The 22,139-nt window shown below is 53.4% G+C and overlaps 1 protein-coding gene across 2 annotated transcripts in view; it reads right to left on the bottom strand.

Moving 5' to 3' along the window:
• Positions 1 to 7,294: 7,294 nt before the first annotated feature.
• The window catches only part of GALNT17 (polypeptide N-acetylgalactosaminyltransferase 17), a 417,968-nt gene continuing 403,123 nt past the window's right edge, over positions 7,295 to 22,139 (bottom strand). For both annotated transcript variants that reach the window (XM_059414740.1, XM_059414741.1), the window contains exons 10-11: positions 9,611 to 9,778; positions 7,295 to 8,855 (exon numbers count right to left, since the gene is read on the bottom strand). In XM_059414740.1, coding sequence (XP_059270723.1) covers positions 8,727 to 8,855; positions 9,611 to 9,778 — 297 coding nt within the window. In that variant the 3' untranslated portion in view covers positions 7,295 to 8,726. The remainder of the gene's footprint in view (positions 8,856 to 9,610; positions 9,779 to 22,139) is intronic.

Genomic DNA, 22,139 nt, shown 5'->3' with positions numbered 1-22,139 from the left:
TCAGTTTGTGCTCTATGGTTACGAGTCCTTAATTTACCTCTCGTTTTTTTCCCCCTTTGTTTCTTAAATTCCACATATGAGTGAAATCATATGGTATTTGTCTGTCTTTGACTTTTTCCTTTTCTTTTTTTAAAATTTATTTATTTATTTATTTGTCAGAGAGAGAGAGAGAGAGCACACATAAGCAGGCAGAGCAGAGGCAGAGAGAGAAGCAGGCTCCCTGCGGGGCAAGGAGCCGGATGCGGGACTCGATCCCAGGACCCTGGGATCATGGCCTGAGCCGAAGGCAGCGGCTTAACCCACTGAGCCACCCAGGCATCCATGTCTTTGACTTTTTCCACTTAGCATTATACTCTCTAGCTCCAACCATGTTGTTGGAAATGGTAAGATTTCATTCTTTTTTATGGCTGAGTGGTATTCCTGTGTGTGTGTGTGTGCGCTCGAGCATGCGTACCACATATTCTTTATCTGTTCACTAATCAATGGACTCTTGGGCTGCTTCCATATCTTGGCTACTATAAATAACGCTGCTGTAAACATCAGGGTACATGTATCCCTTTGAATTAGGGTTTTGTATTCTTTGGATCAATGTCCAGGAATGCAATGGCTGGATTGTAGGGTAGCTCTATTTTTAACTTTTTGAGGCACCTCCATGCTGTTTTCCACAGTGGCTGCCCCAGGGCGCATTCCCACCAGCAGCGCACGTGGGTTCCTTTTTCTCTGCATCTTCTCCAACACCTGTTGTGTCTTGTATTGTTGATTTTAGCCATTCTGGCAGGTGTGAGGTGGTATCTCACTGTGGTTTGATTTGTATTTTCCTGGTGATGAGTGATGTGGAGCATCTTTTCATGTGTCTGTTGGCCATCTGGATGTCTTCTTTGGAGAAACATCTGTTCCTGTCTTCTGCCCATTTTTTAATTGGATTATTTGTGTTTGGGGTGTTGAGTTGTGTAAGTTCCTTATACATTTTGGATACTAGCCTTTCCCCCGATAGGTCATTTGCCAATATCTCCTCCCCTTCCATAGCTTGCCTTTTAGTTTTGCTGATTATTTCCTCCATTTTGAGAAGCTTCTTATTTTGATGTCATCTCAATACTTTATTCTTGTTTTCGTTTCCATGGTATACCATTATGAACTACAATTGATAATATACTCGGATTTTTTTTTTTTTAAACTCTGTCTCCTTTTTATTGTCCCAGGACCCCACATACGACACTACATTGCAGCTAGTTTTCACGTCTCCTCAGGCCCGCCTTGACTGTGACACTTTTGCAGACCATTCTTGTTTTTAATCCCTTGACAGTGAATGCGATCGGCCATTCCGCAGAATGCCCCTCTACTGGAATTCGTCTCATAATCTGTCTGGTTCTGTGTTTTTCTGGAGGAAGACAGCAGGAGAAAGTGCCACTCATGCCTTCCTGAGACCCCATCCCTCTTTGGGCGATGGCTCTGTTTAGAAGGCAGATTCTTACACTGAGCCCAAGCCACAGCCTGCCTCCATCCAGGGGCCGCATTCCGACAGCGCTCCAGACGGTCTCCCGTGGGGTCTCCCACCCCAAACCTTGGTGGTCCACTGAGTCTTCAAGCAGTAACTGCCAAGTTCAACACACTTGGCTTCTTCCTCGATAAGATGTGATCTCCAGGCTCATCCCCACCCATTATGGAGTCCGAGGGGGCAGGACAGTTGCTGGATTTTCTGGATTTTTGGCTCCAGGATCCCACTGATTTCTCCTGGAGCTTGCTGGCCTGGATTAAGGCAACCATTAAATAAAGCTCATTTCATTTTTATGCTAGATGCCTGCTAAGCCGTATCTCCCGTAGCATGCATTAGTACAGCTGGCTTTTCAGACCCAAGTGCGGGAACTTTAATTCATCTCATCAGAGCTAATCATGTTACGACCCCATTACGCACTATGTATAGGAAGTCATGGGTACCGACATGTGAGGAAGAAGTGGGGAATGATGATCCTGATGTGATGAGCAGTGCTTCAAGGTCTCTCTGGGCGGCAGGATTAGTAATGTTGTCGTCTTCTCATTATTACTCACTTGTATTATCTAATTTCTCTAATGCACCATCAACTAATTTGTAAATTACATTAAACAAAAAAAATTTTTTGCTCTTGTTTGGATCAGATTGCTTTCCTAGCCTGCGGGGATGCTCTGAACTGTTTCGGGCAGGACTGGCTACGCCTCTCCTGCGAGTTCTGAGTGTGCGTGTGTGTGCGTTGGAACTTGGAGCTGATAAAAAGGGAGAAGTCGGAGGCAGGAGGCTGGAATGTCCCTCCTGTCCTACATCAGCCGCGGCTGCATTGGGACAACGGAGCTCCCGGGACTCGGGGACACGCGGAAGGAAATCAGTGCATCTCGGCTCCTCCGTCCTCTGAAGGTCTGTGCTGAGAACCTGGACACAGGCCTGGTGACAGCCTAGTCCTCCTCCTCCTCTCGTGCCTGGGGCTTGTATGTTAAAACAGAGGCCTCAGAGCAAAGCCACCTGCGTAGACGGTGTAGCCTAGTGGTTATGAACGCGTGCTTTTGGGCGAGGCCGACTGGGGTCCGAAACCCACACCTTCCACTTGCACACTCGTGAGGTCAGGCCGGATCCTGAGCTTTCTGAGCCTCTGTGTCTCGTCTGTGCAGGCGAAGTGGAAGGGCCCGCCCAGGGCTCGCTGGGGACACACCCGCAGGACGTGCTCGGGTCACGGTGGTGGTTGTAGTTACGGTGACAATTAGGCATCGGTACTCCACTCTCCAGACCCAAGGCAGGCCCCGTCCTGCCGGAAAATCCCACCAAGCGCCGGCCGTGAGCACCCGCCTGATGAAGAAACCCGGAGCGACCCAGGGAAAGCAGTAACAACGAAAAAGGAGTAAAAACAAAACCCAAACCCAAACCCAAACCAAGACATTACCCAGCCTCCTCACGCCTCGGGGAAACTCTTTGTGGGTAAAACAGACCTTTAAAGAGGGCGTAACTTAAAAATAAAGTAAAACTTCAGAACACAAAGCGAAAACACACAGGGGCCACCGGCCTCGCACCGCGACGACCCGGAGCACGGACTCTTCCTTCCTCGGAGGCGGCGGCTTTCTTCCGCTAAGCTGGCCTGTCCAGAGCCAGGCCTGACGGATGTGACCCCGGCAGAGACCCACCGGCACTGGGAGAGCCTCAGCCAGCAGGGGCCCATGCATCGGGGTCAAGGTCAGGGTCGGGTCGGAGTCAGGCTGTGATCCCTCAGGTAGGAGGTGTGGCTCTCCTCTACCTGTGGTACCTGTTAGGGAGTGACCCAGAGGTGAGCCACCGGAAGAAAGGCAAGGGTTGAGAACAAGTCCCCGAGCAATGAGACCGTCCTAGGTCCGCTGGTGCCACGTCCTCACACGACCGGGCAGAATGAGAAGGGACCCACGCTGTGCTTTCCCAACGGGAGCTTTTTTATTTTTTATTTTTCAAGATTTTATTTATTTATTTGACAGAGCGAGCGAGCGAGAGCGCATGCACACACAAGCAGGGGGAGCGGCAGAGAGAGAGGGGGAAGCAAGCTCCCTGCCGAGCAGAGAGCCCGATGCGGGGCTCGATCCCCGGACCCTGAGACCATGACCCGAGCTGAAGGCAGATGCGTGACCGACCGAGCCGCCCCGGTGCCCTCCACCTGGTGCTCTACAGGCACCTGCAGGTTCTCCGACTTCTGCAGCTGCAAGACGCCCAAACGATTTCCAACTGTTTTCCTTCCTTCTGGTAATCATCTAACAATCAGCATAAAGCCATTCTGCGTGAGCCGGAGGGCCAGGCGTGCGCCCGCCGTGAATCGGGGACGGGGCCTAGAGCGGATGTCACAGCAGCCCCGGCACCAGCGAGCGCCGCAGTTAACGGTCCGTGTGAGGGAAGCGAGGAAGCGAGACCTTCATAGCCGTGCGCGCGGCTGCCGCTCCGGAAGGCCGGGGGGATGGCGCCTCCGGCCTGCCCTGTCCTTACCGCGCGCCAGGGGAGCTGGGACGAAGGAAGGTTCTGCGCCGAGCGAACGAGTCGCGGGTGAACGTTCCGGAAGCAGCTGGTGGGTTCAAGTTGTCTCCAGACCCCGAGCGGCCTGGGCCTGGGCGGTCACGGCCAACGCGGCCACTTGGTCTGGGCAGCGCGGGGCTGCCGCCGGGCTGAACGTGAACTCCAGTTTCATTGACTTCGTGCATTTGTATCGACTTGTACATTTATTTTTATGTTATAGCCGTAACGGGTCTATGAGCAAAAGCTGTCTGGTGTCTGTACATATTTGAGGAACACGACAATAAAAGATAAATTAGGTCAACCCTAGGGCTGTGAGGATTGTTGTTGGTTTTTTTTTCTCAGAAGGATTCTATTCATTTGCCTAAGAAACAGTAAATGAACATTTTTCCCCCAATAGGCGACCAATCCCCAGGCGAACGGGATTTGGCTTTCCCGGCCCCGAAACGAGCCGATCACCCCCTCGCCCCTCGCCGGGGGGTGGAGGGAACTTGCCGTCCGCGGATTGTTTTCTGTTCCTGACAACTTCAGGCCACACCCAGGATTTTATTTTTAGATTTTATTTATTTATTTGACAGACATAGATCACAGGTAGGCAGAGAGGCAGGCAGAGAGAGAGAGAGGGGGAAGCAGGCTCCCCGCTGAGCAGAGAGCCCGATGCGGGACTCGATCCCAGGACCCTGAGATCATGACCTGAGCTGAAGGCAGAGGCTTAACCCACTGAGCTCCCAGGCGCCCCGCACCGAGGATTTTAAGCGCAGTTTGACCTGTCCGCGCTCCAGAGAGTGGGCAGCAGGAGGCGGTTCCTGACATCTGGTCCCCGCGGTTTCTGCCCTCGGACACGCTGTCCGCAGAGCGGCTGAGGCAGACACAGCGCACCTGAGGAAGCCCAGGACCCAGTGAAACCGTGAACGAGGCGACTGTTAGCCCCTGGGGTATTGGGAAGCCTCTGTTCACTAAGGATGATGGTGACGGTGGGCCAGGCCTGACGGTCTCCGTGTCCCGCCACCTCCAGCGGCCCCAGTGGCCCCTGTCCGGCTGAGTTCTTCCACTTGGCTCTCGGGGCTCGGGCAGCACAGGGAGCCCCCGGCGAGAGGCGGCTGGTGAAATCCAGCGGGGCGCCTCCTGCATGCACTGTCGGCTGCGGCCTCTTGGGGGCGAGAACCCCGACATCTCTAAAGACACCAAGATCCCCATTTTCGCTGCAGGAGCAGACCCCGTCGCAGGACTGCCCAGGCTCCGGGGCCGGGTGCTGTATCTTTGTTCTCTATTGTGTGTATCTTCTCCATGGGCCGCATCCGTGCTCCTCTCTCCAACACGCGCCTCAAAGGCTCAGGACTAGCACCCTGGCCTGGCCGTGCACGTGCTCCGCGGAGTTTAGCTCCTTCTTGCTTCCCTCCCTCTCTTCCTCTTAAAAAACAAGTCAGAGGAGAAGCGTCCGGAGCAGCTTGTCGAACTGAACGGAAACGGGCATCTGGAGTTTGGGGCCGGGGCCCCTCGGATTGCTAGGCCCAGGTTTCGGGAACTTCCCGATTAAGTGAGAAAGAGCACATGAGCAGGGGTGAGGGGCAGAGGGAGAAGCAGGCGCCCCGCTGGGCAGGGAGCCCGATGTGGGACTCCACGCGGAGCCCCGGGTGGTCACAGAAGCGCTGAACCGCTACACTGTACACATGACGCGAATATCACACTATTTGTTAACCACACGGGAATTCAACTGAAAACTTAATAAAACACAAGCACAACCAAGAGGAGCTGCTGGCAAGGAGCAGGGACTGGGGACCCGAGGCCAGTTTCGTGCTGGCCCTGGCTTCCCGGCCTCCCGCACAGGCTCCAGGCCCCTCCCAAGCCCGTCCCCGGGGGGCCGTCACGGGGCTGTGGGGTGGGTGGCGGGGCTGTCACCCAGCCCGTCTCAGAGCGGCCGTCCCAAGCCAACTGGAAGGAGAGAACAGCGTGCAAACGGGGCAACTCGCGGGGCAGCCGTGGGAGAGCCCCTCGGTCGGCCGGGGCCGGCTCCCACCCTCTGGGAGACGGGGCTACGGTGTGAGGACGGCAGGAAGACAGAGCCGACGGGCAGGAACGCTTCGGGAAACCGAGCAGGAGGGAACGCACAGGATCAGAGACGTCAGTGGTGAGGCTTGGACGTGTGTCGGGGCACCACCTGTGAGGTTTTCGTCCGTATAGATAGGGAGGGGGATTGAGAGAAAAGAAGAAATCAGCACCGGCCAGGGGAGTGGGGGGCGCAGGAGAGTGGCTGGAGCAGAGGCTGTCCTGGCTCGGCCCCCTCTGCGGCTTCCCCGGCCCCCAGCGAGGGCGGGGAGTGAGATCCCCAGCTACAGGTGGTACCAACTCCCACCATTTGCTGAAGGAGCATGAGGCGTCCCTGGAGCCCAACGCCGGGAGCCCGGTGCCACTGGGAGGACACGTGGCCCCTTTCCTGCAGAAGAAGGAAGCCGCCCGGGGCCCACCGAAGGCCTCAGCGGGATCTGCGGTCAAAACCTCAGTCTCCGGCGAAACAGGCTGCGGCCTTCTTCCGGTTTTCCCTTCGAGACCCACACGGGGGGTGTGGGGGGTCGGAGCCGTCAGGGCCAGACTCCACTGCACGGCGTGGTATCGTGATACTCCCTCAGTGTCTCCCTGGACCCCGCTGGGAACTGGCTGGCCTTGGCGCTTTTCACTTCACGGTGACCCCGAGACGCCGTTCTTAAAGTCTGATGAGCTCCTTATTACCGAACGGCAGCACTTTCTATCACGTGCTCAGGGACCCCGGTTCTCACAGAACCCCGAAGGAAACCGGCATGCGTGTCTGTGTGGCCCCAACGAGATGCCTTCTCTGCCTCCTCACAGGGAGGTGCTGTCCGAGCTGAAGGGACCCCTGACCATACCCATTTCCTTGACGGAGCTCCGGCACCTTTCAGGACCCACATCTCCATGAGAACAGGGGGCAGGTGCTTCCGCCAGAGGCACCGTGATTTTGAGAGGGGTCTGGGGGCTGCACGGCATCAGGAGCAGGTTGATCAGGGCGATGCAGATGGGTCACCCTCCTCCTCTCTTCAGCTTCTGGCACCAGCCTGATTCCCCCACACTGGGCGCCCCAGGGCATCAGTAAGTGAATGCCAAATGCTAAATTCCATCCCACTTTGGGGAAACATTGAGTCCAAGTGGAGGTCGGCTTTGTGTCTGCCTCTGCTCCGAGGACTGCTGCTTACAGTAAGACCAAACCCTCAAACCAAAGGAGCCCTCCGCCATGTTCCAGGACCTCCCCCTGAGCCCCGGGTTCTGGAAGGACCAAGAAGCAAACAAGGCTGCTCTGGGAAGTGCTCACATGTGTTTATTTCACAAGGGAGGAACGGGCAGGGCGCAATCACCAAGAAGATGCCACCAAAGGAGACACAGTGAACCCCAACTGGGCGACTACAGGATTTGGTTCTGGGCTGGGCTTGGCCTCTGGGGACAGGATGAGGGACAGAGGGGGAACTGGCAAAAGGGACAGCCTTCCATCTGGGGCTCCACATGGGGCAAGGCTGGGGGTGTCCTCCAGGCCAGAGAGGCGTGGCTGACCCCTGCCCCAACCCGGCTTCCAGCAGCCTCGTCCCGATCCAGGAGAGCCCCGAAGCGAAACGCTCACGGCCAGGCACGGACACCCGCTCTGCACACACTGCAGGCTCACGCCCAGACACACTCGTGCACAGCCCCTGCCATCACGCGTCACACCGGCACACGTGCTCGCAGGCGTGCACACGCATCCGTACATTACCTCCGATGTGTAAGGGCACCCCAACCGGAGGGCAATCGCAGAAATGATTACTCTTCGGAGAGGAGTCGGCTGCCTTCTCGGCCCCCAGCCAGCAGAGCGCGGGGTGACACGCGATGGACACGGAGCACCCCGGGGTCCCGAGCCCGCCCCCTGCCCCTCGCCCCTCGCTGTGTTGGCTTCAGTCCTTAAGCTCCAGGCGGGTCAGGGCTCCCTGGTCCCCGGGAGGGCAGAGCTGCCCCTGGCCCGGTGCCAGCCCTGGAGACCCCCTCCCAGCCACGACCTCCCTCTGTGCTCAGCCTCTCGGTGTTGCTGGCTCCCTGCAGACCTAGCAGAGCCGCTGGCCCAGGGACACGGGAGCTTAGGGCCCCACTGGGTGACCGTGGGACCATTCATTCCTCCCAGGCCTTCTTCGGGCGGGTCCAGGAAAGGCCAGGGCCGTCCGCCTGGGGAAAGGTTGGGGTAGAGGCTGCCTCAAAGTGGGCATCTGGGCAGAAGCGAGGTTGAGGGACACGGAGTGCTGGGGCCCCGGGGTCCCCTCCGAGGAGAGAAGACAGGAGGCGGCTGAGCACGGGCCCCGCTCTGCTGAGGGCTGGGGCAGTGTTCAGAAGCTGCTGCGAGAGAGGGATGAGGAGGAGGAGGGGCCCTGCCCGTCCCAGGCCGGAGGGCAGCTGGAAGAGATCGCGGAGGACGTGGGGGTTTCGTGCCACGGTACGCGGGCCACGCCCGGGCAGCAGAAGACGCGGCTCCCGGCTTCCCAGAGGAGGGGTCGGGGCTCTTCCAGGGAGCGCGGGCCTCCCGGCAGCTGAGTGCCGAAGGGGGGACACCACGTCTCCCTCTGGGGCCCCCGTGCTGCCCTGGAGAAGCCCTGGGAGGCCCGCTGAGCACCTGCCGGCTTCCTGCTGTCTGTCCACCCGCACGGCCGGTCCAGAAGACGGGCAGACCCCGTCCTGGGGGCCGGGCTCTGGGGGCCCCTGCCACTCCCCGCTACTTGATCGTGTTTTTAATTGTCCACCTCTGTCCCGTGCAGCTGCGGAGGATGAGGTCAATGCCAGCCACGCCCCGGTTCTCCACCTCGAGACAACGCCCTGTGCCCTTGTTCATGATGGCGCCATTCTGGGTGAGACAAGGAGAGACAGAGACAGACGGAGATGGAGAGACAGAGAGAGAGACAGACAGAGAGACAGAGAGAGACAGAGACAAGGAGAGACAGAGACAGACGGAGATGGAAAGACAGAGAATAAGAGAGACAGAGAGAGAGAGACAGAGACAAGGAGAGACAGAGATAGACGGAGATGGAGAGACAGAGAATAAGAGAGACAGAGAGAGAGAGAGACAGAGAGACAGAGAGACAGAGAGAGAGACGTGGACGGAGAGAAAGACAGAGAGAGAGGTTTAACACTGCAGTGCCCGGCGCAGGGCCTCTCCCAGGGAGCCGTCCCACCAAAACTCTTTGCACAGGGAAACGGACCACTGGAGCCTCCTCCAGAAACCCCAAAGTCAGAAAAGGTGTCAGCTTCACCAAGACTGAGTGGCTGAACCCGGTGTCAAGCCCCCACCGGGGCTGGTCTGAGAGTGGGATTTCCGGGGAGACCTGAGCTCTGACTTTCCCCATCTTCCTGACTACTCAGAGGATTTCAGAAAACTCGCCGCACTCGCACTCTCCCCTCCCCGAAATCGGTCGGCTCCCAGCCTGCCTGGTGCTGCCGCAGGGTGTCCCACACGCTATCCCCCTCCTCCACGGACTCCCCTAGACGTGCCTTGGGTTCATGAGGCTGGCCCTGGGCTGGAGACCTTGGGGAAGTCGCTCCCCTGGGGCCCGCAGCGGCCCCTGGGTGCTCTGGGGGGCCGCCTTTCCCTGGGGCGCTCACCTGGACAAAGTTCCAGCGCTTGTACAGGCTGCTCTTGACTTTGTCACAGTCGAGGAGCTGGGGCAGCCGACTCTTGGAGTTGTCCACCAGGCAGCGGGTGTCAGGGAGGAGCGTGGTGGTCCCCAGGGCGCCCAAGTGCAGGAAGCCCTCCTTGGTGTAGCGGGCGAGCTGGGGAGAGAGGAGAGGGCAGGGGGCGGTGACTCGGGTCTGCAGGGCTCACCCGCCACGGCCGCGGTCCTGGCTGCCACGGCCCCGGGTCACAGAGGAGCCCTGCTCAGGGGGCCTCCTGGCTCGCTAAGTCTGGGAGCCGCATCCCCGGGCCCAGGCGGGTTTCTTTCTAAGCATGTTCTCCGTCAGTGTTTCAACATGAGGGAGCAGGAGTAAATAAAAGAGCAGGACTTCGGATTTCTAAAGCTCAGGTCTGCTCCCCGCGGGAGCCACCCCGAGTAAGTCCCTTAACCTGAGTCTGCATTTCCACCTGTTTGTAAATTGGGATTAATTGATCAATCCTGCCCTGCTGTAAACTCCCGAAGAAGCGGGTCGCTGAAAAGGAAACAGACATATTAAAAGGCATCGCACCTAACAAGCGTTAAAATAAATACACCAAAACGGCAAGGTGATACCACATTGGGAAACAAAATTCTCGTTTTGTCAAGGTTGGCATAAAATGGGCGGCAGTGGGGTTTTTTTGCTTTCGAAAAGGGGATTTCAAAATAGATACTTTGTGTGCTTTAGATTTTTTTTCTCTCTTGACCCAAAAAAACCACTTTCAGAAATCTATCCCCAGGTGAAAACCCGAACTGGGAACACAACATCATTTAGAATGACAAGAAAGCGGAAGGGTCCCACGTGCGCCACACAACGCGGGTGCTTGATTCTGCTCCACGCGCCCCGACGGATGCTGGGGGATTGTGGGAGATCGCAAAAACAGCCACACCCGGGGCACGGGGCTGGCCCAGTCGGTCAAGCGTCCGACTCTTGGTCTTGGCTCAGGCCATGGTGTCAGGGTCGCAGGCTCGAGCCCCACGGCAGGCTCCGCACTTAGACGGCATCTGCTTGAAACTCTCTCTCTCCTTCTCCCTCTGCCCCTCCCCCACTTCTGCTTGCTACCCCCACCCCACTCAAATAAATAAATAAAACCTTTCTTTAAAAAAAAGCCACAGCCTTCCCTCTTCCTTCCATACACCCCGGGCAGTACGACTTTCGAAGCCATGTCCTTCAAGAGGTGAAGCCGGTTTCCCCATCCCGTGAGTGCTGGTGACTTACTTAGACCCACGCAACACAGCAGAAGCGAGGATGGACTCGCCTTTAGCCTGGCGTGCTTCTACCTCTTGCTCTGGGAGTCCTGCTGGCCCCGTGGCAGTCGGCTCTGGATGGCCCAGCCAAGAGCCAACCGTCAGATAAGTGGACGAGGTTGTCCGAGACTGGGCAGCCCTCAGCGGACCGGCCGGCTGCCAGGGGCTGTAGGGAAATCAGCTCCTGGAATCAGCAGAGCCCAGTCCGGTCACAGATCCATCCAGCACATCTGGACGATGCACAGTGAATGCATTGCTTTATGCCAGTAGGTTTAGGGGGGCTAGTTGTCACGCAGCAAGAGCTAACTGATACGGAGATGGTGCTGCCTCCCAAGCCTTCCCACAGCAGGACCCAAGCTACTCTAGTGGCCTCCCTCCTGCCTGTCTGTGTTGTCTAAAATTCTATATTCCAGCCTTGGAGCAAGTACATTCATCCGTCTTCCACACTCTTTTAGGGGCAGGGACTGTGTCTAATTAATTTCATTCCTCGCTCGGAGAAAATCACAGACCAAGTGCTCAAAACATGTTTGCGGATGAGCACGTTATAAATGTGGGGAGCGACATCATTTAAAAGACGTGACGACGTCTGTTTATTTAAGCTCCACAAGCATGTTTTGAAGAGTTCTCTGTGCGACCTGCCTGGGAACCAGTTTCTGAGAACACGAGCACGGGGCTGTGTTCCCACTGAGAACTCCGGTGCAGGCTGGTGAAGGCAAGGAGAAAGAAGGTACATCTCTCATTTTTGCTCTTACATGCTGCGAGGTAGCAGGGTAGGAAGATTATTAATATACAGCTGGTGCAGAATAAATTAAAAAATAAAATTACCAGCTTGCATGTATTTTTAAAAAAGATTTATTTATTTATTTGCCAGAGAAAGAGAGATCACAAGTACGCAGAGAGGCAGGCAGAGAGAGAGGGGGAAGCAGGCTCCGTGCTAAGCAGAGAGCCCAACGCTCGATCCTGGACCTGGACCCTGGGCTCGATCCCAGGACCCTGAGATCATGACCTGAGCCGAAGGCACAGCCTTAACCCACTGAGCCCCCAGGCACCCCACCAGCTTGCATGTATTAAAGACACACTCTGCATTATTTCTAAGCATCATAAAGAGAATAAAGAATGTAATTTTTGCAGCAACTCTCTGAGATACGCTTCCATTACTCTCCCGTTTTAAAGATGAAGAAACTCAGGTTTGAGGACATCTGGTCCCCTGGCTGGGTCCTGGCCTCCCTCCTTGGGACCCGAGGGACGCTGGCCCGGCAGCTGACCAGCCGACGGGACTCTTCCTACACAATCCCGGGCTTCTCCCGAGAGCCTGGGCATTTCTGGGCAGGAACGGAGCCAGAAGGAAGCTCTGGTCCGGCAGGGCCTCTTCTCCAGGGCCCAAGTTTTCTGCGGAGGTTCTCACTGCTGATGAAAACCACTCAGAAATCCTCTGCTTTGATCCCCGAAGGGGGGCCCACCTCTCCCCGCTGAAACAAGGGACAGGGAGTTTAAGTGCCCTTGAGAGAGATGCGGTTAACATGCGCTTTAAACCCAAATTAGTTCCAAATCAGAGGGACTGTCAGAGGCGACACGATACGAAAGTCTGCAGCCCTCCTCACCCCTCCCCAGGCAATGTCTCTCTGAATATGCTCAGATTCACCGAATGCAAAGTGGTGAATGACAGCGAGCTGCCTTTATGTTCAGGGGAAAGACAGACACAGCTGCTTATTGAAATTATGAATCAATCTATTATCCAGCAGGCAAATGAACAGCGCTAAGAACATTAATTAACTGAGCATCTCTGTGACCCAGATGTTTAAAGAGCGACGCTAAATGCCACTGGGAGTTAGGGGCCCTCCTTTCTGAGGTCTCTGGGTGAAGGATGAGACCCCAGCCCTCCAACTTTCCGAGGAGGGTGGGGAGGCCCTGCAGGCCTTCCGTTCTGGGGGAAGGCGCTTTCTCAAGCCAAAAACACATGCACGGGTCCCGCTGGCCTGGCCAAGGGGGCAAGGTCAGGGGAAGGGCGCTGTGGTCTGAAAGGAAGGGGGGCTCAGGTTACAGCAACCGATGTCCACTGCCTCTCCCCCACGAGGCAGGAGGGTGGTGCGAGCTCGGATCTTGTGCCGGTCCTGGATCGCGAGTCTCCGCGGTGTCTCCCGACCGCTGTCTGGTCCCCCTCCCCAGCTCCCCGTCCCCGGTATCCCTTCCTTACGGGCCTCTGCTCCCTGGCCTCTGCATGTGCAGCAGGCCTTCCTGCCTACGGCTTGGCTCCAGCTGACTCCTTACTGGCCTTCTAGAAGGTTCGAGCTTCAGCCTTCCCAGACTCCATGCAGTTCTCTCCATCCCTCGGTGTCTTCTCTAAGTCTTCCTTCCCCCACCCCTGCACTGTCCCTCAAGCCCTCGGTGTCAATGATCCCTATGCTTCGGCGTCTCACTCTCAGGGGGTGTGGGAGTGCCTCACCTCCGCTAGACCGTTCTGGGAATCCACTAAGTGATGGCTATTTGGGTTTTTTCCACTTTGGGGCTATTACGAATCATGCCGCCATGATCATTCATGCGTAGGTTTCCGAGGAACCTGTGCTTTCAGCTCTCTTAGCGCTGTGTCGAGAAGTGGAACTGCTGGTTGCTGGGTCACATGGTGAATGTGTGTCTAACTTCCGGAGGAGTCGCCAAGCTCTCCAAGCAGCTGCACCGTCTGCAGCTGCCCCCGGCACGGGCCAGCGTCCCAGCTCGGCTACAGCCCCGTAAACTCTTGTTCCTGTGGCTTTCTCCTCTGTCTGTCTTTTTAGGAACATGCTAGCCATTGACTGGGTGTTAAGTGGTAACTCATTGTGGTTTTGATTTGCGTTTCCTTAATAACTACTGATGTTGAGCATCTCTTTATGGGCTTGTCGGCCACGTGTGGATCTTTGGAGAGATGCCCAGTCAGGTCTTTTGCCCATTCTTCAATTGGGTAAATTGTCTTTTTACTGCTGAGTCATAAGAGTTCTTTACATATTCTGCACGCGAGACCTTTTTCTGGTCTATTTTGAGTGGAGATATTTTCCCCCATTCTGAGGGTTGTTCTTTCACTTTCTTGAGAGTATGCTTTGAAGTACAAAAGTTTTTAATTTTGATGAAGTTCAACTTATTGATTTTTTCTTTACTTATGCTTTTGATGTCATTATCTAAGAAACCACTGCCAAATCCAAGGTCATAAAGATTTACACCTATGTCTTCTAAGAATTTTAGAGTTTGAGCTCTTCCATTTGGATCTTTGATCCACTTTGAGTTAATTTTCATATGTGATGTAAAGTGTACATACAAGTTCTTTCTTTTTCATGTGGTTATTTGTTGTCCCAAGACTGTTTGTTGAAAAGACTGTTTCCCTATCAAATTGTCTTCTCATCCTTTTTAAAAATTGCTAATAAAAAAACTAATTGACTATAAATGTGGGATTTATTTCTGGAATCTGAATTCTATTCCACTGACCCATGTACCTACCCCTCTGAGAGCACTACATTGTCTTGATTAGTACAGCTTTGTAGTAGGTCTAAGAACTGGAAACATGAGTCTTCTAACTCTGTTCTTTTTCAGTGTCATTCTGGCTACTCTGCATTTTCATATGAATTTTAGGATTATCTTTTCCATTTCTGCAAAAAAAGGCAGTTAGAATTTTGATAGGTACTGCACTGCATCTGCAGATCAACTCAGGCAGGACTTCCACAACAGCAGTAAGTCTTCTGATCAAGGAACATTGGATGTATTTTTTTACTTAGGTCTTTCATTTGTTTCAACAATGTTTTGTAGCTTTCAGTGTATTTTTCCTCAGTTAGGTTTATTCTCAAGTATTTTCTCTTTTTTGGATTCTACTGTAAATGGTATTGTTCTCTTAGTTTCTTTTTCAGAACATCCACTGGTAGTGCAAGATACTTAAAGATAGTATCTTTAAGACATTTCTGTAAACCATGAGCTGCCTCCTGGTACCGCATAGTCACTCAGACCAGGAGGGGCTGCAAGTTCCCTTGGTTCCTGCTTCCCCAGGGTCAGGGCCAGGTGCCAGTGGCCCGTACCCACTGCAGACCAATATTCCGACGGTGCCTGGACCTCACCCCAAGTCTCTCATCTTTTCACTTGTCTCCTGTGACTCTGCCAACCAACGCCCTTCCCGCCCACAGCAGGGTCTAGATTTTTAAAATGCACCCTTCATCCTAATCCCTAGCTTGGTGTCCCGGACCCTCACTGCCCTGGGGAATCTTGCCTCCCACGTTGCTGACAAGTTACCTTCCCTACCCCTCAAAACCTGTCTCCGTTCATTTTTCACTTCTTTCAACATTGTGTTTTCCTCACTCCATAGGTACCGTAAGTCATCATTTCTCCCTTCTTCTTCATTTCTTCCAAGCTACAAACATAACCAGATCTCTGTGCCCAGAAATCTCCAGCCACAGCTCTCATGATCTCCTTGTTTTGTCTTTGGTTTTCCACGGTCTCCTTCCTTCGTGCTTTCTACCACCACTTTCACCGACACTGCTCTCTGCAAGGCCAACAGGACCCATTCATTCTGTCCACCTCAATACTTTCTTCTTAGTCTCTATATGGGCCACCGATTTGGGGCCAGATGCTTTGCAGGGTGCTGGTGAAACCATCTCTTCTCTCTGTACCCTCTCTCCTGGAAAGCCTGCCATTCTGGGGGCTTCCGGTAACATCTCTATGCTGACTTGGCTAACTGTGCCAAGTTTCTATCTCCAAACCAAACCTCTCCTCAATTCCGGATTTGTATATCCAACTCACCACTGGATATACCACTTGGAGGTCTAGTAACCATTTCAGAGTCACAGATCAAAACTGAATTCCTGCTGCCCTGGGTACCCAGTCCTCCCCTCCACACTCATCCAACTTCGGCTCCATCTTGGTCCTCACAGCATCATCCTTCCAGCCGCTCGGGCCAGGCACTTTGGCTTCACCCTTTACTTGCCGCTTCCTCTGACCCGCCACATTCCCAACCCAGTAGCAGATTCCATTCAGGCTTCACTTCCACTGGATTGTAAAAAACTTAGAGTGACAATCTATGTTTTCTTAGCCACAATGTTTGATCGATTTGTTTTTATTGCACTTAATGATCTAAACGGACTTATTTCTATTTTCCTTCTTGGCACTGTCGATGTGCCCAGTCTTCTCCATTTCCTTTTTCTCCTTTATTGGCCTTAGTTTGGATTGGTTCAGTTTCATTTTTTTAATTGTTTTTGTTTTCTGGAATGTTTCATAGTTCTCCTCTACAGATTTGGGAATTCTACTTCATTGCTATTATTTTACTGGCTACTTTCAAAATTCAACAATTAACAACTTAGCAGATTATTCAGTATCCTAATGTCTGCCTCCACCAATAAAATTCAAGGACATTAGGACACTAAATCCAGTCACCTCCTTTTTACCGTTCAGCCTTTGGTTATATTTCGCTGCCCCAAATTAGATGTTATTCTTATTATGTAAGAAACATTTCTTTGGATTTACTTACACATTTATAAATTTCTTTGTTTATAATTCATTCTTTCCCCAAGATAGTCTTCTGGGGTTATTTTCCTTCTTCTTGAAGTACATCCTTTAGAAGTTCCCTTGGTGGTTATCTGTCCTTCTAAACCCTCCCATATTCTGTTTATCTGAAAATGCCTTGGGGGTGATTTGTTATGCAGCAGAAGCTAACAGATACAGTTTCTTCTTGTGCATCTAGCATGTGTTTAAAGCGGTATTAGTTGTAGTTGACCTAGAATCTAGTTATGCCGCAGGCAGACGACCCTTCAAAGTATCTAATCTGCTCTACTGTCAGAAGCTCCCTCCTCTGGGCTGAAAACTGCTTGAAACTTGTCGACCCTCACTTTTCCAGTTGTGGCCAATGGAATACCAGTTCCTCGTTATACACCTGTACTCCTGATCTCTTCCGAGGCTCAAGGTTTACAAACTTGGTCACCTTCCCCCTTCCCTCTCCCCCACCCATAAAGTTGCAAGTCTTCTGGTTCCTGCTTCCCTATGCCTCTCACACATATTTCCTCCCAATCTTCCAGGTGAGCTGCTGCAGGAGATTTGTAACTTGTCCTCACCTCTAGGCCTTCCTACTTTTCATCTCGCCTTCCTAATCCTGCAGGTTCAAATCACATCATTCCCGGCTTCAACCTTCAACTGCTCTTGTTTTAAGAATAAACTTTTTTTTGGGGGGGGGGGGTCATGATCTTCGGCTCTAGGTCTCCAGCTTACACTCTTGGTTTCTGACAGATGGCTTGAGGTTTCTCAAAAACAGCCAGCAGGAAGACTGTGTGGAATATATCTCCACCGACTCTTATCCTGTCTCCCGCGGTTACACAAAGACCCCCCTTCCAGAGGTGGTCTCTTTCAATGTACACACTTATGTATTCTGTGACTCTCCTTGTGGAAGGTTTTGTTGTTGTTGTCACTGCTGCTGTTTCAGGATATTCTTATACAGCGTAGGGAGTGAGAAAGAATCTTGCAAAAAGCAAATACTCTATAAATGCCTTCTGAATGGAATGGGATTATTCTAGGTTTGGCTGCTGGGCCCAAGAGGAGAAATGAATGTCATTATCCACAACCCTAATGCATTAGGGGGGAAAAAAAAGCTCTGAGCTCAAATACGATTAATTCTCATTTAGCAGAAAAGAAGAATTTTCTATTTGAGATGATCTAAGAGGCACACACAACTATTAACCCACATTTAACAGCCTTGAGGGAAAACTAAACTATGCAGGTTATAGCCAAATAAACAAAACACAGCCAAATGATTGTGGAATGACTCTGGGACACAGCAAAACCCATCGAGTTGTCAATAAAAACATGGCTTGCAATTGCTTTCAGATTAAGGGTCCTTCTCAACTCTTCGGAATCAGGCTTAGTCAGTGTAGAAAACCACTGCTAAATGAAAAAATGCATTTTACCCTGCTTTTACTCAGGACACGGAGAGATGAGGTTCCATTGATTGGAACCTGCTTTGGGGTGAATTTCTTTGTTTGCTGCTTGGCTGAAGGAGTGATTTCTGGTGATTACACATGCATATGTATATTCTTCAAAACAAACAGACTTTCTCAGAGCATGCCTGATCCCAAGCGATACAGGAAATGTCTCCAACTGCATCTCCAAGTGGACACATGGTGGCTGTGACGGAGCTGGAAGTGGAGAAAGGGGCTGCCTGGGGCAGGAGAAATCTTTGGGGGAAATGGAAATGCATGTTTTGATTGGGGAGGGAGATCTGCAAGTATGTACCCTGCCAAAATTCATCATATTGTACCCTTGAGCAGATGCTGTTTGCTGTACTGACCTTGTACTTCAGTAAATTTGATTTTAAAATATATCTGGAAGCTTAGAAGGCAGGCTATGGAATCAGAGACGTTTTTTGCAGAGAGTCAGTTCCTAGGGGACGAGCCAGTTCCCAGGGCCTTCCTCCTCAGTCTCCTCTCTTCCCCCATTATGACTCCTCATGCTGGATAAAAATACTGTATTTCCAGAAAATGCAGTGCTACTGAAAATTAGTGGGGAAACATATTTACACCACAAAACCTTGGGTTGATTTACCTGCACAGACTGTCGAAAAGTGGATGGATTCAGGGCATTGCCAGTGGAGGTGGGGGCGGGTGGCAGGGTCTGGACCCCAGAACTCTGTGGAGAGAGCTGGGAGCTCTTGGAGAGTGGCCCTAGGGGTGGGAGCGACACCAGGATGAGGGCCAGAAGAGTCCCGTGGGAGAGGGGGTGCTGAGCGGGAGAGCCCGCTCCAGTTCCCAGGCAAATTCCCAAGCCTGCCTCCAAAGCTAACCCTGACTGCTAACTGGTCAGAGAAGCAAAGATCCCATTTTTCCACGAAGAGATTAATTTCCTTCTTGTCTCCACATGTGAAACAGGAAGGCAGGACTGTGTCGGGCGCAGCGTGAAAACGCCGCAAACGCTTGGCTCCCTTTCTAGCAAGATCTGAATGAAGTCTGTCTCACCTTCTCATTTTTGCCCATTGAAACACTGTTCCTGGCTCGGTGCTGTGTCATCAAAGGGGCCGTCTATCGCACGGTTAAAGACTTGCACTCTGGAGCCTGTTTAAGAAATCCAAGCTCTGCCACTTAATAGTTTTATAACCCTGGGCCAGTTGCTTCAGCCCCATGGGGCTCCGAGGCTTCATTCTTCAAACTGGGGATAATTTTACGATTTACTTCCCAGGGTAGTTATGGAATCCGGTAAGTGAGAAGGGGACACGCACATAGGAAGGCCTGTGTATTTGTTTCTCTTCTTTTCCCTGACCTCATGCTCAAGTTGAGAACTCGGCCGGGGTTTCTAATTCACCAGACTTCTTTTCTTCCCAGTGGGGCTCCCACGGGGCCTCGTGTGGCCAGCGTTTCCCGGCCCCGTCTCCTTCCCTGTTCCCAGCCACTCCGGGCTCCCTGTTCTGTGCCAGAGCCCTTGGTCCAAGGGTTGCCTCAAGTGCTCCAGCAACACTGCTGGGCAGCTGAGTCCCTACCGGTGGCTGCCTGCCCCACGGGGTTCTTTTGGGCCGGGTCTGCCGGCGACCTTGAGCTGGACTGCTGATGCAGGGGAGCCTGGCTCTGGCCCCTGCGGTGCTCCCGCTCTTTCCTCCCCCACCCTCCACTTCACTTCTCTGGTTTGGTCCGGCTCTTCCGTGCCCTTGCCTGGAGCGGGCCAGATGCCTGGGGGAACCGGACCTTCGATGGGGCTCCTGGGACTCCGCTTCACATCTCTAAAGCCGCTCCTGTGTCCCGCTGATGCCCCCAGGGTCCTGAGCTCTCTTGGCCCCCCATCTTGGACGCACGGTCCTTCCTTCACGCTTCTGCAGCGGAGGCTGACGAGCTCTGCCTGTTCTCTGCTCCTGGCACGTTCCCAGACGAACCCCAGGCCCACCATCGGCTGGAAGCCAGCCTCGATGAACCTCAACCGCTCGGGAACTTAGCGCCTTGGCAGGGAGTCAGAGGTGAGCCCGGTGTTGATGTTCACGCGTGAGCGTGGACGGGAAGGTCTTCCGAAATGACACCAACCTCTGAGAGTCAGTCTGGGTTTCTAGCATACCCGAAGGTCATTAGATCCACTCCAAGCCTTGTTCTGGGTCTGGTCCTTCAGGTAATGTAATATATCCAGGGATAACGGCCCTACAAAAGTCAGGGCACTTCCTCTTTTTACCTTCCCGCTGGAGAGACTAAAGTTTCTTCTCTCGATTCTAGAAGCCCAAACTCCTGGCGCAGTGGCGTCTCCCTCGTGTTGTGCACCTCTCCAGCCAGACTGGTCGCTGTCATGCTGCCCATCCCCACCCCCCACCTGAGCCCACAGGCGTATCCTGAAGCTCGGGCCAGGCTGTGTCCAGTGTGGACTCACCCCACAGCCACCACACGGGTCCAGTCAAAGCATCTAGTGCTTTCCCTGCCAGCAGCCAGGACCCCCTTTGTGCACGTTTCATTCTACATCAAATGCTCATCAGTGGCCCCCCATGGGCTACAGCGCCCCCCGTCGAAGAGAGCCCTTCCCCGAGATTCCCTGAAGAACACCGTTCGCTAGAATTTAGGGCCCTCAGCATTGCCAGCCCTGGCAGGGGAGCTAGAAATTGTGGTTCTCCGGAGGGGAAGCCCAGGCTGGCAGGTCAGTTGATTTCTGTTTGGGGCGAATGCACAGATTTCTCTCTGAAAAAACAAAGTCTACATTTCTGCTTCTGTTTACCATAATCTGACCCGAGGAAATTCAGTGTTGCCGCAGCCATGCCTGACAGGAGATGGCAGAAAGTCTGCTTTCGGAGCGCGGACCCTCAGCCTTCTTCACATTTTCCTCTAACATCTTAGAAATACAAGTAACCCCTCTCACTCCCTCACTCTGCTCCGAGGGTGCCTCCAGCTCACCCTCCTCTGCCTTTCCACCTGGTCTCGCCTTCCAGAGAGTTCTCCCCGCCACGTCGGCACCGCCTCACCTCCCTTCTCCCCCGGCATCCGCTCCCATCCGCTCCTCTCCACCTCCACAGAGAATCCTCTCACCACGTCTGGAACCGTATCGAGCGCGCAGCGTGCTCTAGCCCGTGGGACCCCTGGGCAGCATGAAGGGCGGAGCCACACTAGGGTCTGTCCTGGGGTCACTGTTCTCTCCCTTGGCACATACCCCGAAGCCCCATCTGCCTCTGCCGCTCTGTCCTCAGCACCTGGTTGGAAAGTTCGGCTGCCTGGAGGACATCACTGCGGGGCCTCCCAAGGCCCGTCCCTCAGCCTGAACCCACAGTGCCCCAGACAGAACTCAAGGCATCCTCCCCCCAAACGTTCACGTCCAATCTCAGCGGCGGCGGCGCCGTCTGCGGGTTTAGGCAGGGACTGGAGCATCACTCCACCGCCCTCGTACCTTCGCTTGACCTCTCCACCAACAACTCCCGCCAACCAGCCTTCTAAAAACATTAAAAAAAATTTGTAATGTGAGAGCCATTTCAGACTTACAAAGAGTTGCAAATATAAAACAGTGAGTTCCCGTAGGCCTGGAATTCAGCTTATCCTAGAGTTAATCTATTACATAATTGTACCATAATTACGTAATCCAGGGAGTTAACATTGGTCCAAACCTATTAACTAACCCGGAGACCTCACAGGAATCTAGGAGCTTCTCCAGCACGCGTTCTCTCCCAGGATCCCACACTGCCTTCTGTGGTCACGTCTCCGTGATCTCCTCCGATCTGGGACAGGCCCTCAGTCTTCCCTTGTTTCTAATGACCTCGACCCTTTTGAAGAGTACGGGGCAATTATCTTGTAGAACGTCCCTCAGTTTGAGTTTGTCTGACGTTTTCTCATGATTAAGATTAAAGGTCTAGTAAAAACCACAGAGGTGACGCTGGGCCCCTCCTGGGGCACCAGATCAGGAGTGCGTGATGGCTCATTACTGGTGACGACAACCTTGAACACTTGGTTAAGGCAGTGGCCTTGGGGCCTCTCAACCATGATGTCACAGTTTTTCCCTTGATCGAGGGAGATGCCTGGAAACTACGAAAACATCTTACTTTTGATCACTGATTTTAGCATCCGGTGCGAGCTCTGGACGTCAGCAAGTATTACGGGCCGACCGCCTGGGCGTGATTTTCATGTCCCACATGCCTTCTACGTCGACTGAGTGGACTTCTACTGCAGGAAGAGTGGGCCCCCGCTCTCCATTTACTTGTTTATATCGGTACAGACTCATGGATTTAAAAAAAAATTACGTGAGTGACAACCCAAATTCTCACTATTTTGTTGCTCGGGCAGTTCTAGCTTTGGACA

This window comes from Mustela nigripes, chromosome 11 (assembly GCF_022355385.1).
Source record: "Mustela nigripes isolate SB6536 chromosome 11, MUSNIG.SB6536, whole genome shotgun sequence".
Classification (NCBI taxonomy): Eukaryota; Metazoa; Chordata; class Mammalia; order Carnivora; family Mustelidae; genus Mustela; species Mustela nigripes.
This window is presented reverse-complemented; position numbering and strand designations above follow the sequence as displayed.